This window comes from Equus caballus, chromosome 15 (genome assembly GCF_041296265.1).
Source record: "Equus caballus isolate H_3958 breed thoroughbred chromosome 15, TB-T2T, whole genome shotgun sequence".
Classification (NCBI taxonomy): Eukaryota; Metazoa; Chordata; class Mammalia; order Perissodactyla; family Equidae; genus Equus; species Equus caballus.
Genome location: NC_091698.1, coordinates 34,413,485 through 34,424,977, shown reverse-complemented (window position 1 = coordinate 34,424,977; position 11,493 = coordinate 34,413,485). Strand labels below are relative to the sequence as shown.

General features: G+C 53.5%; 2 protein-coding genes across 3 annotated transcripts; both read left to right on the top strand.

Annotated features, from left to right (window-relative positions):
• The first annotated feature begins 95 nt into the window (after window positions 1–95).
• Window positions 96–7,021, top strand: VAMP5 (vesicle associated membrane protein 5). Of its 2 annotated transcripts, XM_070235198.1 has the most exons (4): window positions 158–339; window positions 4,109–5,715; window positions 5,963–6,100; window positions 6,576–7,021. In XM_070235198.1, exons 3-4 carry the CDS (start codon window positions 6,017–6,019, stop codon window positions 6,783–6,785), a joined length of 294 nt encoding a protein of 97 aa, XP_070091299.1. In that variant the 5' UTR covers window positions 158–339; window positions 4,109–5,715; window positions 5,963–6,016; the 3' UTR covers window positions 6,786–7,021. The 2 variants fall into 2 exon arrangements, with proteins under 2 accessions (XP_001498892.1, XP_070091299.1); XM_001498842.5 differs by lacking the exon at window positions 4,109–5,715 and having other exon boundaries at window positions 96–339.
• Window positions 7,022–8,353: 1,332 nt separating this feature from the next.
• RNF181 (ring finger protein 181) lies at window positions 8,354–11,194 on the top strand. The gene is made up of 5 exons (XM_001498803.6): window positions 8,354–9,483; window positions 10,118–10,248; window positions 10,430–10,539; window positions 10,722–10,796; window positions 11,056–11,194. Exons 1-5 carry the CDS (start codon window positions 9,398–9,400, stop codon window positions 11,113–11,115), a joined length of 462 nt encoding a protein of 153 aa, XP_001498853.1. The 5' UTR covers window positions 8,354–9,397; the 3' UTR covers window positions 11,116–11,194.
• The last annotated feature ends 299 nt before the right edge of the window (window positions 11,195–11,493 follow it).

Below are 11,493 nucleotides of genomic sequence, written 5' to 3'. Positions count from 1 at the left end.
CATTTCATAGACTGGGCCCCCCGAGGAGTGGCCAGCGTGCAGACCCGGTGCCAGGCTGCTGGGCCGTAGCTCCTAATTCACGAGGCTGGGGAGTTACCCAAAGCTGGGCGCCAGCGGCCCGGGAGGAGGCGCCCGACCGACCCGGATCGCCGTCGCCGGCCGCTTTCGATTTGACTTGGTCTCGGCAGCCGCTAGGGGAAGGCGCGCCCCGCGCCCCCCGCCCCTGCTGGGCCGGCGGTCCGCCCCGCCCCGCCCCTCTGCTTCCTCCTGGTTCTCGGGCGCTGTGGGCGCTCGGCGGGCAGAGGAGCTGGAGAGGGCCAGGCGACGGCTGCAGCGATGGTGAGGCCCCCGGGCGGGGCGGGGCCGGCGGGCGAGGGGCAGAGGGAGAGCGTGGGGGTGCGAGGCAGAAGTCTGAAGTCCGAGGGAGGGGGCGTCCCTCGGGACCTGCGCTGGTCCCCTCGGCGGCGAGGTGACCGCGGCCAGACCCTCCGCTCCCCGCGCTCCCCGGGAGGGAAAATGCGGCGTGCTCCCGGTCCGGGCTGTGCGGGCGGAGTGAGCGGGACTCGGGCTGCCCACTTCCCTGAGCGAAGTGGTTACGAGCACCGGGTTGGGAGTCAGACTCCAGGCTGAGAGCCTGGTGGTGGCCACTTACCGGGACTGTGACCCGGGGCAACTCACTTAACGTCCCTGAGCCTTTCTTCCGCATCTGTGAAGTGGGGTCAGCAATACCTGCCTTGCTGGGTCTTTGTGAGGTTAATGACAGAGGCCCGCCCGGCACTCAAAACCTGCTTCCAAAAGTGGTAGGTAATGTGATGACCTCTTCAGCCCTTCCTGGAGCTGCGAGGAGCCAAGCCGGGCTGGGAGTTGGAAACCTGAGCAGCTGGGGTGGTGGGGGCCATGCCAGCCCCGTGGCAGGGTGCTGGAGGGCAAACTCCTTCCTCTGGGGAAAAAGAAAGGAAGATGTTTACTATAAAAGTTCCACTGAAGTTATCAGAGTGTGGCTTAGGCCTGAGTCCCTCCTAACCCATAACTAGGGACACATTCCTGAGTTGAGTCATCCTCCACTCCTGCTGCAGACTCTGGCCTCTGTCCTCACTTGCCATCTCCATGGCAAAGGTATCAGAAGCAGGTGGTGCCACTGCTTCCCCTCTTCTCTGGGACCTCTGGGAAGATGGGCCTGGCAGGAAGCAGGCTTGGAGCTTTAAGATCGGCCACTGAGGAGCTGGCAGAAGTGTAGTGGATGTGGCCTGGCTAGGGGTCGTGATGCCTGGATGGCCTCATCTCCAGGGAACTGGAGGCAGGAAGAGGAAGCAGGGCAGGAAGATGGTGCTGAGCTCTAAGGCCACGCCAGGAAACTGAGGGAGGCTTGGAGAATGCGACAGAGCCCAGAGCCCACTTCCTAGCATGGAGGGCAAGGGATCAGATGGGCCTGGGGGTCGGATTCCAGCTGACTCTTAGCACTTGGGGAGAAGAGGAAGCTCCTGAAATGAAGGCTGAGGCCAGGACAATTTATTGGGGGGGACTGGAAAACTCTAGGACTCTTACAGGTTCATGTGAGGCAAACAGTGGATCAGAGCCTGGGGGAGGGTACATTGACCTCTCTCTCCTACCCATCTCCTAGCCCCATCCTCTGTTTCTTCTTTCACTCCTGCCCCTTTCTCTGCCCCTCAATCTTTCCCTTCCTTTTTCCCATCCCCCTTCCCTCCCTGGTCCTTCTTCCTTTCCCTTCTCTTCTCTTCGTCTCTCGTTCATTCAATCAACAAGTATTTCTTGGGCATTTATTTTGTGCCAGACATGGTGATGGGTACAGGGATAAAGTAGGAACAAAAAAGTGATGGGAAAGATGGAAACTGAATGGGTAGTGACTTGAATTCATTCATCTTATAGATGGTCCTCTCATGCACTGTCCAAAGAATTTGGGTTTTGAGCCATGGACCTCCCTCACACATATACAAGTTGAGTTGGCAGCATCAAGGGGTCTAGTGAGTCTTTAACAAGCCAGCTAAAGCATTTGACCTCGACCTGCATTCAGCTGAGCACAGGGGTTAAGGTTAATGTGATCTTTGGAGTGTATGTTGGTTCAATTTTCAGATCTTCTACTCACTGGCTCTGTGACCTTGGATGGGTGGATTTAACCCCTTTGAGCCTCAGTTTCTTATAAAAGTGGGATAATAGTACTGTCCTCAGTGGATTGTTGTGAGGATTAAATGAGATAAAGCAAACAGCTAGCAGCACAGTGCTTAGCTCAGAGTATGTGCCCGTTGAATAGTGGATGTTATTACTGTCAAGATATAAAACCTTCTCAACAGCCTGTAGTGCCTGATGAAAATAAACTAGATGTAGGTTATCAAAGGCCCATGTCAAGTTCTCTATTTAGGTTAGAAGCAATTAAGTGCGATAAGGAAGAGCTTGCTGGGCTGTGTATATATAAGAGGTTTTATTGACCACAAGTATTGTGTAGTTCTTGGGATCTGACTGCAAAAAAATAAACTAAGGAAACTTGAGCTACATCAATAATAATAGCTGTTATATATTGAGCATTTAGTATGTGTCAGGTATTGTGCTAAGCACTTTATTTATAATATGTCACATGCCTTAGCCAACATTATGGTAGATGTTATTGTCACCACTTTACAGATGAGGAAGTGGAGGGTCAGAAAGGTCATGTCCTCAGTCTTCGGTCACTCAGCTGGTGAGCAGCAGAGGCAGGATTTGAAGGAACCCAGGGCCCCAATGTAAAGAACTGCTCTTAGTCTCTGAGCTCACGTGAGTGAGTGCTGACCCAGGAAGGAGTTGATACACCCGGTTGCTGCCCGGGGCCATCTGACTATGATGACCATGACAGCTGGAAGAGGGTGTCTTAGGCACTAACCAAAAGAGAGGGGAGACAGGAGAGTTCGGACAGGGAGGTGTTTGAGAGGTTTGTTTTCAGATCAAAGAGGAATCTTCTCTTCAGAGGGTAGCGGTCTATCAAGAACATTTCCTGTGTAACTACCACCCTCTGTCTGCCAACAACGCTGCTGCCCCTCCCTCCCCCGGCTCGAAACCTTAAGTCCTGCAGGCCCTTGGCAGGGCTTGGAAGTTCCTGTCTCACCCTCCCTTCCTCTCTCTGCTCTGTGCTCCCCGCTAGCCTGGCGGACATCTCCTCATACCCTTGCTGGTGGCACTTCTCCACCCCTTCTGGGTGGCCTCTCTGCCCTGAGTTTTCTCACTTCTGTCCATGCCAGTCTACCACCAAGAGAGAAATTATCCTGAAGCACCTCTTCAGTGTTACCCTTGGCTCAGAAACCTACACTAGTTCTCCTTCTATCCCTCCCTCCAAGGGAGCTTCCTCTTCTTGACTTTTACTGCTTTCTCTGGCCCCTTCTTGCCCCTCCACCCTTACCCGCTGCCTGCTCCATCACTGTCCTGAGCGTCTGTCTGTCTCTTCATGCCGAGAATGCCCCACTTCCACCCCATCCATCAAGGGCTCACATCCTGTCCATCGCAGTTCCAAGAATCCCCCTCTCTGTGGGCCACTCCAACCCTCACTATTTGTATCTCACAGTGTAACTCTTTACTTTCTCTGATTGTCTCATATATGTCTCTTTCCCCCAACCTATAGTGACTTCTTAAGAACAGGCGCAATTCATTCAGAAAATATTTTCTGCTCATCCATTGTGTGCTAGGCACTATGCTGAGTTCACTGTGGCAGGAGGCGGCGTGGCCTTGCCCTCTGGTCGCTTACCTCCTTCCACACCTGTAATTCTTTATTTCTCACTGTGCCAGCAGAGACCTGTGCATACAGTGTCTGTTTTCCTCTGGTTGAGTGGGGCCAAGGAGGGCCAGAGACTTGAGCCTGAGGCCTCTGTGCTCCCTGGAGTGAATGTTTTTTTTACTCCTGGGCCCATCTTGGCTCCGGAAAGGGCTGACTTTTGTAGTGGGGGAAGGAGGCTACAGACTGCAGCAGGAGGCACAGCCAGCTCTCCTGGAGAATGTGACCCAACGTCACCCCATGTTGGAGAATAAGATAACAACAGCTGTAGCATTCAGAGTAGAAAAAATAATATCCAGTGTCCCACCCATCTTTAGTAGTGATTCTCATTTTCGAATCTTTGTCCATTTCCAGGTTTTTGCCTTGGACTATTTGAATGGGGGGTGTGTGCGTGCCTTGGACTGTTTGAATGTGACAGGCTCCAAATAATGGAGCCTTGTTGAGTAAAATAGCAGTAATAATAGCAATGATGATGGTTGACTCAGGAAAAGGTAGAGACAAGTGCAGTTTCTCTGCTCTCTTCATCATTCTTCCTTGTTCCCCAGTTACTGCTTCCCCCAGTCTGTGAGTGCACCCCTCTGCTGTGGTTTGCCTGCCCCGTCTCAAAGAGGTTGCTTTTCTAGCTCATGAGTAAATATTGACCTACTTGGGTTTCAGATGCCTGCCCCTCGAAACTCCTGCTGGGCTAGATAAACACACAGGGATAACATCTCTTGAGAATCAGAGCTGCTTTTGGACAGGCTAAAATGCAGTTGACCCCCTCACTGAGTCCGTGCAATGGTCAGTGCTGTTCTGCCTCCCCGGGATGGTGGCAGACAAAGGCAGGGCACTGGCCCCTGCCCTCCCTCTAGGAGCTTGTGGTCCAGTTGGGGAGCTAGGACTCATATACTGGGAATGCTTGGAGGTTGTGTGCAAGACAGCTGCAAGGATCCTGAATAAGGATTCTTGCCTGAGTAGGTGGCCCTCTGTGACCACAAGATCCCTTCCCTTTCTCTGGTTTTAAGTGGAATTCAGTCAAGTGCCAAAATGTTTGCTGAAGACAATGGGCAATACGGTTTAGCAGGAAAGAGAGCTTGGCCAATGCTCTGTGGGGAGGAGATGAAAACAGGGATGGGCTGTGGGGGACAAGGCTGGGAGGAGTTACTGTGGTTTGTTAATCCACTGGTATGCATCTCCCTGACATGTCCCTGGACCTGCTCCTGGACCTCCAGCTCTCGCTAGGGCCTTCTGCCCTGAGTCTCTCTCAGTTGCATGCATCCAAAGCCCAGTTCCTTTCTTGCTTGTATCCTGTGCTTTCTTCCTCTCTCCTGTCCTCTCAACCTCCCCTGGCTTGGACCCTGCACCTCCCTTCCCAGTCCTCTGAAATGAGCTTGATTATTTTGTCAGGAGAGGCTGCTGCCCAGGCTGGGAAATCCATGAGTTGGTCTTGTCTCAGTGAGTTGGATCCTAGTGAAGATCCAGGCCAGCTGGAAGGCTGGAGACCAGAGGCCAGGAAGGCTGAGGTTCCCAGGCAGACAGGGAATCAACTTCGAGCATTAATGTGGATGTAGGGTCAAGCCATGAGGCAGAACTGGCCTGACCAGTCAGAGGCCCAGGGAGGGAGATCTGATCTCAGTTTGTGTCTGTGTGTGTCTGTGGGGTTAAGCAGAGGTTATGACGTGTGGTGGTCCCAAATTACCTTTCTAGCTCTGTAGGGTAGATCTCCTCCCTGTCTGGCTTCTAGCCAAGTAGCTTGGTTCCCTGTTCTTTGCTGCCTCCTTAGGCCAATGGGAAGCCATGAGGCAGGCATACATTGGGTAGAGGCCATCCTAGAGCAGGTGGGAAAAGTGTCTGCTTTGTGGGAGGCTGGGGTCCTGGGAAGGTCCCATCCTGAGGCACTTTAGAGTAAGCTGAGATGCTTGAAGCCAAGGCTGACCCAGGACCTACCTTGATGGCCAAGGAGAGGAGCCTGTGAGACCAAGGTGAGCCACACTCAGCCAGGAGGCCGGCCCTTCACTCTTCACATATCATACCCTTACATGAAAGATGCTGTTTCCCCTACTCAGACACTGCATGTGTGTGTGCGTGCACGTGCACACAGGCTTGCGTGCGCACGCACACGCGCACACACACACACACAAACACAGTGGGGGCAAGGAGGCCTCTAGGTCTCAGGATGAGGGCCAGATGGGGGCCTCTTGCAGCCCTGACCTTGGGCTTGATGCCCAGGCAGGGAATGAGTTGGAACGGTGCCAGCGGCAGGCGGAGGAGGTGACGGAAATCATGCTCAACAACTTCGACAAGGTCCTGGAACGCGATGGGAAACTGGCGGAGCTGGAGCAGCGTTCAGACCAACTCCTGGACATGGTGTGAGGCCTGGGGAAGCAGGGAGCAGGGAGGGAAAGGCTGCAGGGGTTCTTCAGAGGGAGCTGTCAGGCTGTGCTCAGGGTCTCCAGCCCCTTCGTGGAACCTGAGGCTTGCTTGGGGGCCAGTGTGGGGCCTGTGGGTTTCTTGAGGCACCCTGAGTCTAGATATGCAATGGGTAGGCTTCATGAAGTAATAAGTCCTTGGTTTAAAGCTGTGGACTTTCCTGAACGTTAAGGACTGGCATTGTTAACTGGGGGTGAGTCCACAGGGCTGTGAGTCAAGGGCTACACCAGTGCCCAAGACCAGGAGTCAGGCTGGGAGGGTCCCAGCACAAGCTGTGTGGAGAAAGGGAGCAGACCGGATGGGGAGGATTCAGGAGGAAACTAGGCCATGCTGGGGTGGGGTTGGGAGGAGCTGGCTCTGGAGCTCTGGGGGAACAACTAACTCCTACCCTGTGTCTGGGGGGCATCCACAGAGCTCAGCCTTCAGCAAGACAACCAAGACCCTGGCCCAGAAGAAGCGCTGGGAGAACATCCGTTGCCGGATCTGCTTGGGGCTGGTGGTGGGCTTTGTCCTGCTCATCATCCTGATTGTGCTGCTGGCCGTCTTTCTCCCACAGACAAGCAAGGACAACAGTGTCCCACAGGCCCAGGACACAGGCATTATCTCAAGGCCTGGGGACTGACCCAGCTTGGCCTGGAGGAGAGGTCGAATGACCGCACTGGCTGGTTCTAGTCTCCAGAGAACCCTGGCGTTTGCTCCCATCTGAGCCACCCCAGTGAGTGCTGAAGGGCAGCCCCAATGTGTCCACCTTTGCATCTCCTATCATGCCACAGACTGGCCCTTGAGGGCAGCCTGCTGCACTGGCCATGCCAGGCCAGCCTCACCTGGAGCTCAGTAAAAGCTGCTGTTTGGTTAAAAGCTGGTGTGTGTGTGTGTGTATGTGTGTGCATGTCTGAAGGTGTCCAGGTTGGTTCATCCTGCTTTGCTTCCACCCCAGGACTGCTTAGAAAGTCCACCAGCCAAAGGACTCCATCCCTGGGAGGTGGCCCCCTTCTCTCCCTTCCCTACTTGATCCACCCCTCACAGACAGATCCTTTCGGAGTGCAGGTGTAAAGACACAACAGCCCCCAAACCAGACCCTTCAATCATTGTCCTCTGGGCCTGTTTCTCTGAGAATGAAATCTATTATTTTTCTGATGTCTTGGGGATGCTCAGAGAACCAGTGGGATGCTACATGGTATGACAATGAGGCAAGCACTTCAAAGATTTTTATATCATGAGACTGTCACCTTCAGGTAGACTTTTCCCTCTCTGAATGCCTCCTCCTCCTCAATTTCACTGCCCACGTTCTTCAAACTTTACACCAAATTACAGATGAGGCAGGCAGCAATGAAAATGGGAAGGGCTTCTATGGTGCTACAATGCCGACTCACAAAGGATGGCCTGGCGTTTGCCTTGTAAGAAAGAATTCGGACTTTTCAAAGCTCCAGGGCCACAGAGGGCCAAGTCAGCACTGCCTTCTGGGCCACAGGAAAGATCACTGGGTGAAGGCCGTTGAAGAAGGAAAGTAGGCCCTACCAAGATGGTGGAAGCAGGGCAGCCTCTGCCTGGGCTATTTCACTCCATCTCAAACTCAAGTGTGGGTGGGAAGGGGAATTCAGGGTGAAGGGTTTAACAGAAGCAGTTCCTTTTCGGGAGAGTGAGGGCTGACTGAGAAACAAGAACAAGCCAGAGACTTGTGTGGCGCTTTACCCTCACAGATCCTGTTACTTCGGCTGGGCTCATTACCCTCTTCCTTTCCTGGGGAAGAAGGAGGAAAGCCCTTGGCTCTGCCAGGGTCAGCAACACCACTTAGAGGCTGTGCAAACATGGGCAAGCCACTTCTGGGACTTGTGTTTTACATATGTAAAAAGGGATAATGATACTTATCTCCGAGGACAATTGTGAGGATTATTTATGCTGTGTGTAAAATATCCATCAATGTAATGGGTTCTAGATGCCAGATAAATGGTAGCTATCATCCAAATCATTTAGTACAGTGGTTCTCAACCCTGCCTCACAATAGAATCACCTATAGGGGCTGCCGGGTGGCACAGCAGTTAAGTTCGCACGTTCAGCTTCAGCAGCCCAGGGTTTGGCGGTTTGGATCCTGGGTGCGGACCTATGCTGCTTGTCAAGCCATGCTGTGGCAGGTGTCCTACATATAAAGTAGAGGAAGATGGGCACAGACGTTAGCTCAGGGCCAGTCTTCCTCAGCAAAAAAAAAAAAGGAGGATTGGTGGCTGATGTTAGTTTGGGGCTAATCTTCCTAAAAAAAAAATCCTCTTAAGACTGTTTCCATGTAATGTAAATTAATTAAATGTTAAAAAAAAAAATAGAATCACCTGTAAAACTACCATGCCCAGTTCAGTTAAATCGGATCAGTGAAATTAGTCTTTGAGATTATCAGACACGGGTTTTTTCTAAAGCTACAACCTTTTCTCTCCTTCTCTCTCCAGGAGATTCATGGGTAGTCAGGGATGCAAACAACTTATTTAATTCAAGACACTAGTTTTACAGAAGCTAGGGGAGAAGTTGAGCAATGGGCTGAAGGTTACATAGATAGTCCCAGGAGCAGGTAAGGCCCCAGGTTCCCCGGCAGGGATCTTCCCCCTGTCAGCTGGGGAGGTTTGCCCCACATTTTATTATTGTGCCTAACACAGAAGAAATGAGCAGGACATTTTTGTTTGTCTTGCGGGGATCTAGGGGGAATCAAGCGCCAACCCCTGAACCAACTAGAACCCAGCGGGTGCGTAAGTGTCCAGCGGGGTCCAAGGCAGAGCAGCGGGAAGCACCCTGACTCCAGGCTCTTTCCCTAGGCTCGCAGAACCCTGAGCCCCTGGGCCAGCGCCTCCCTCTCTCTGAGGTCTCTAGCATCTTGCACTGCCTAGGCCCTCTGAGCCGCAGAGCAGACTGAGGACCCCCACATCCCAAATACTTGGCTTTTCCGGGTGCTACAGACCCGATCCACACGTCATCTCCAGGTACCTAACCTAGACTCGGACTCCAGAACAGCCGCTTCCTGACCAGCCCCGGGCTCTGCCATTGGCTTTAGCCTTTGGTCAGCTGACTTTTTTGAGCCAATGAGAAGCTACAAAATTGATACTTCCGCTTCACGTGCGTCTAACGAGCCACTGTGCCCGCCTTTCGGGTGCTCTGATTGGTCATCCTCACTCAAGTCGCCAGTTTATTGGTTAGTACCGCGAGGCCGCAGTACCGGGGGCTGTGAGGGCTGTGTCAGCCAACCCGGCTGCCATGGCGTCCTATTTCGATGAACATGACTGCGAGCCGTTGGATACCGAGCAGGAGGCCCGAACCAACATGCTGCTGGAGCTTGCAAGGTGGGTGGCTGGGAGGTGGGGCCCAGGCAGCAGGTTTCTGGGCTGGGGCTGGCTGGAGAAGCCGGATTATCTGGGGCAGCGGATTCTGGGGAGGACGGATAAATAGTCTGGGGTGTTAGTCCGGCGGCGAGATTCGGGGGGAAGTTGATCATTTGGATCATTCGTGAGCGGGCCGGGGCAAGGGGATTTTGGGACAGACTGGAGCCGGAGAGTAGGGGGGTGGTGGGGTCACGGGCGGGAGGAGGAGGGCCCCAGGAAGTAGGGGAGGAGGCGGGTCATGGGGGCGGGGTAGGGGCCTGAGGGTGTGAGTAAATACGTTCGTTAGGAACTCCAAGCACGGAAGTCGACACTGCCACTTGGAATCTGGCTTTACCAGGTTATCCCTGCGTGGCCTGAATAACTTCTCTGAGCCTGTTGCCTGTATGAAATGGGAATAAACGGCCTGCGTGCTTGGGTTTGTCTGATAGTAGCTGTAAATCATTTCCCACTGCTTTTTATCTAGTGAGCACTACTGAGGAGTAGCTATGATTACTATTAACTGGGCAGGGTATGTATCTGTTAACGCCTAGTGGATTGTGAGGGCAAAGAGAAAGGATGATTTTCTTTGGTTCTGACTTTGCATCCTTCTTCCCAGGTCACTTTTCAATAGGATGGACTTTGAAGACTTGGGGTTGGTTGTAGATTGGGATCACCACCTGCCTCCACCTGCTGCTAAGACTGTGGTTGAGAACCTCCCTAGGACAGTCATCAGGGGCCCTCAGGCTGGTGAGAACACTAATTCTTTCTGCTGTTTGGGGCAGGTCAGCCAGACCCACTTCCTACCCCAGCCAGACTATGGTCTGGCCCTTAATTTTCCAGGCCAGGTTGGGGCAAGAGTGTCCTTCAGGAGTGGGAGCTGGGAGGTAGGGCCTGTAGCAGCTCTCCTGATCAGCACTCCCTCCTAAAGAGCTCAAGTGCCCCGTGTGTCTTTTGGAATTTGAGGAGGAGGAGACTGCCATTGAGATGCCTTGCCATCACCTCTTCCATTCCAACTGCATTCTGCCCTGGCTAAGCAAGGTACTGCTTCCTTTCTCCCAGCCTGCACCCTGCCCTGGGCCCAGTTCTCAAGCCTCTTTCTGTTTATGGACTGTTGGGGGATCAGGGAAGGAAGAGGGGTAGGAGTGGGAATTGGTAGCAGGGGACTGATATTAGCTTATGAAGACCAGACCCGGGCTGGAACACTGCCCTGCTTTTCACAGACAAATTCCTGCCCCCTGTGCCGCCATGAACTGCCTACTGATGATGACACTTATGAGGAGCACAGACGAGATAAGGTAGGGGTTTGGGGTAAGCAGAGGGGGTGGTGATGGGGCTCCCTTAGTCCCTGTCCTCAATGCTTGCATTCCACACCTCAGCAGGGTTGGGTAGACCTTAGGGTCCCTGGTTCTGGCCACCTTCCCAGTGTCTTTAGTGAGGGGCAAGAGCCTTGGCAATACAGATGCTAGGGGCCTGAAAACAGTGAGAACCTGCCCCATCCCTTCACCCACAGGCCTTCAGGTATGGCCCCTTCCCAGCGTGCCCTCTTTCCTTTAGGCTCGCAAGCAGCAGCAGAAGCACCGACTCGAGAACCTCCATGGAGCCATGTACACATGAGACAGCTGGGGCTGGGCACCGGTCTTCCACAACATCTTCCTGTTGCACCACGAATCCTCATTAAAGGTTTCTTTACCCACCCTGCGGCTGCATTGCTCAGAGGTCTGGGCAGGGCCTCTGCACCCTCCACTAGGTCCCTACTGCTAATGGGGAAGGTGGTCCTGAACCACAGAAGGCCTCAGGTTGCGTATCCCTCCCTGCCAAGCCTGCTGCCTTGTCTGGCCTGAGGTCAGTGGAGCCCAGGTCAAGAACCTCGCCACTAGATCATCCAGGGCTTGGGCCTCTGTCTTCGTGGCTAGAAAGCAAAATGTGTCTGGGTCTGGCAGCCAGTAGCTACTTAAAGATGGTAAAGAAAAACTAGCCTGGATCCCCCTCCCC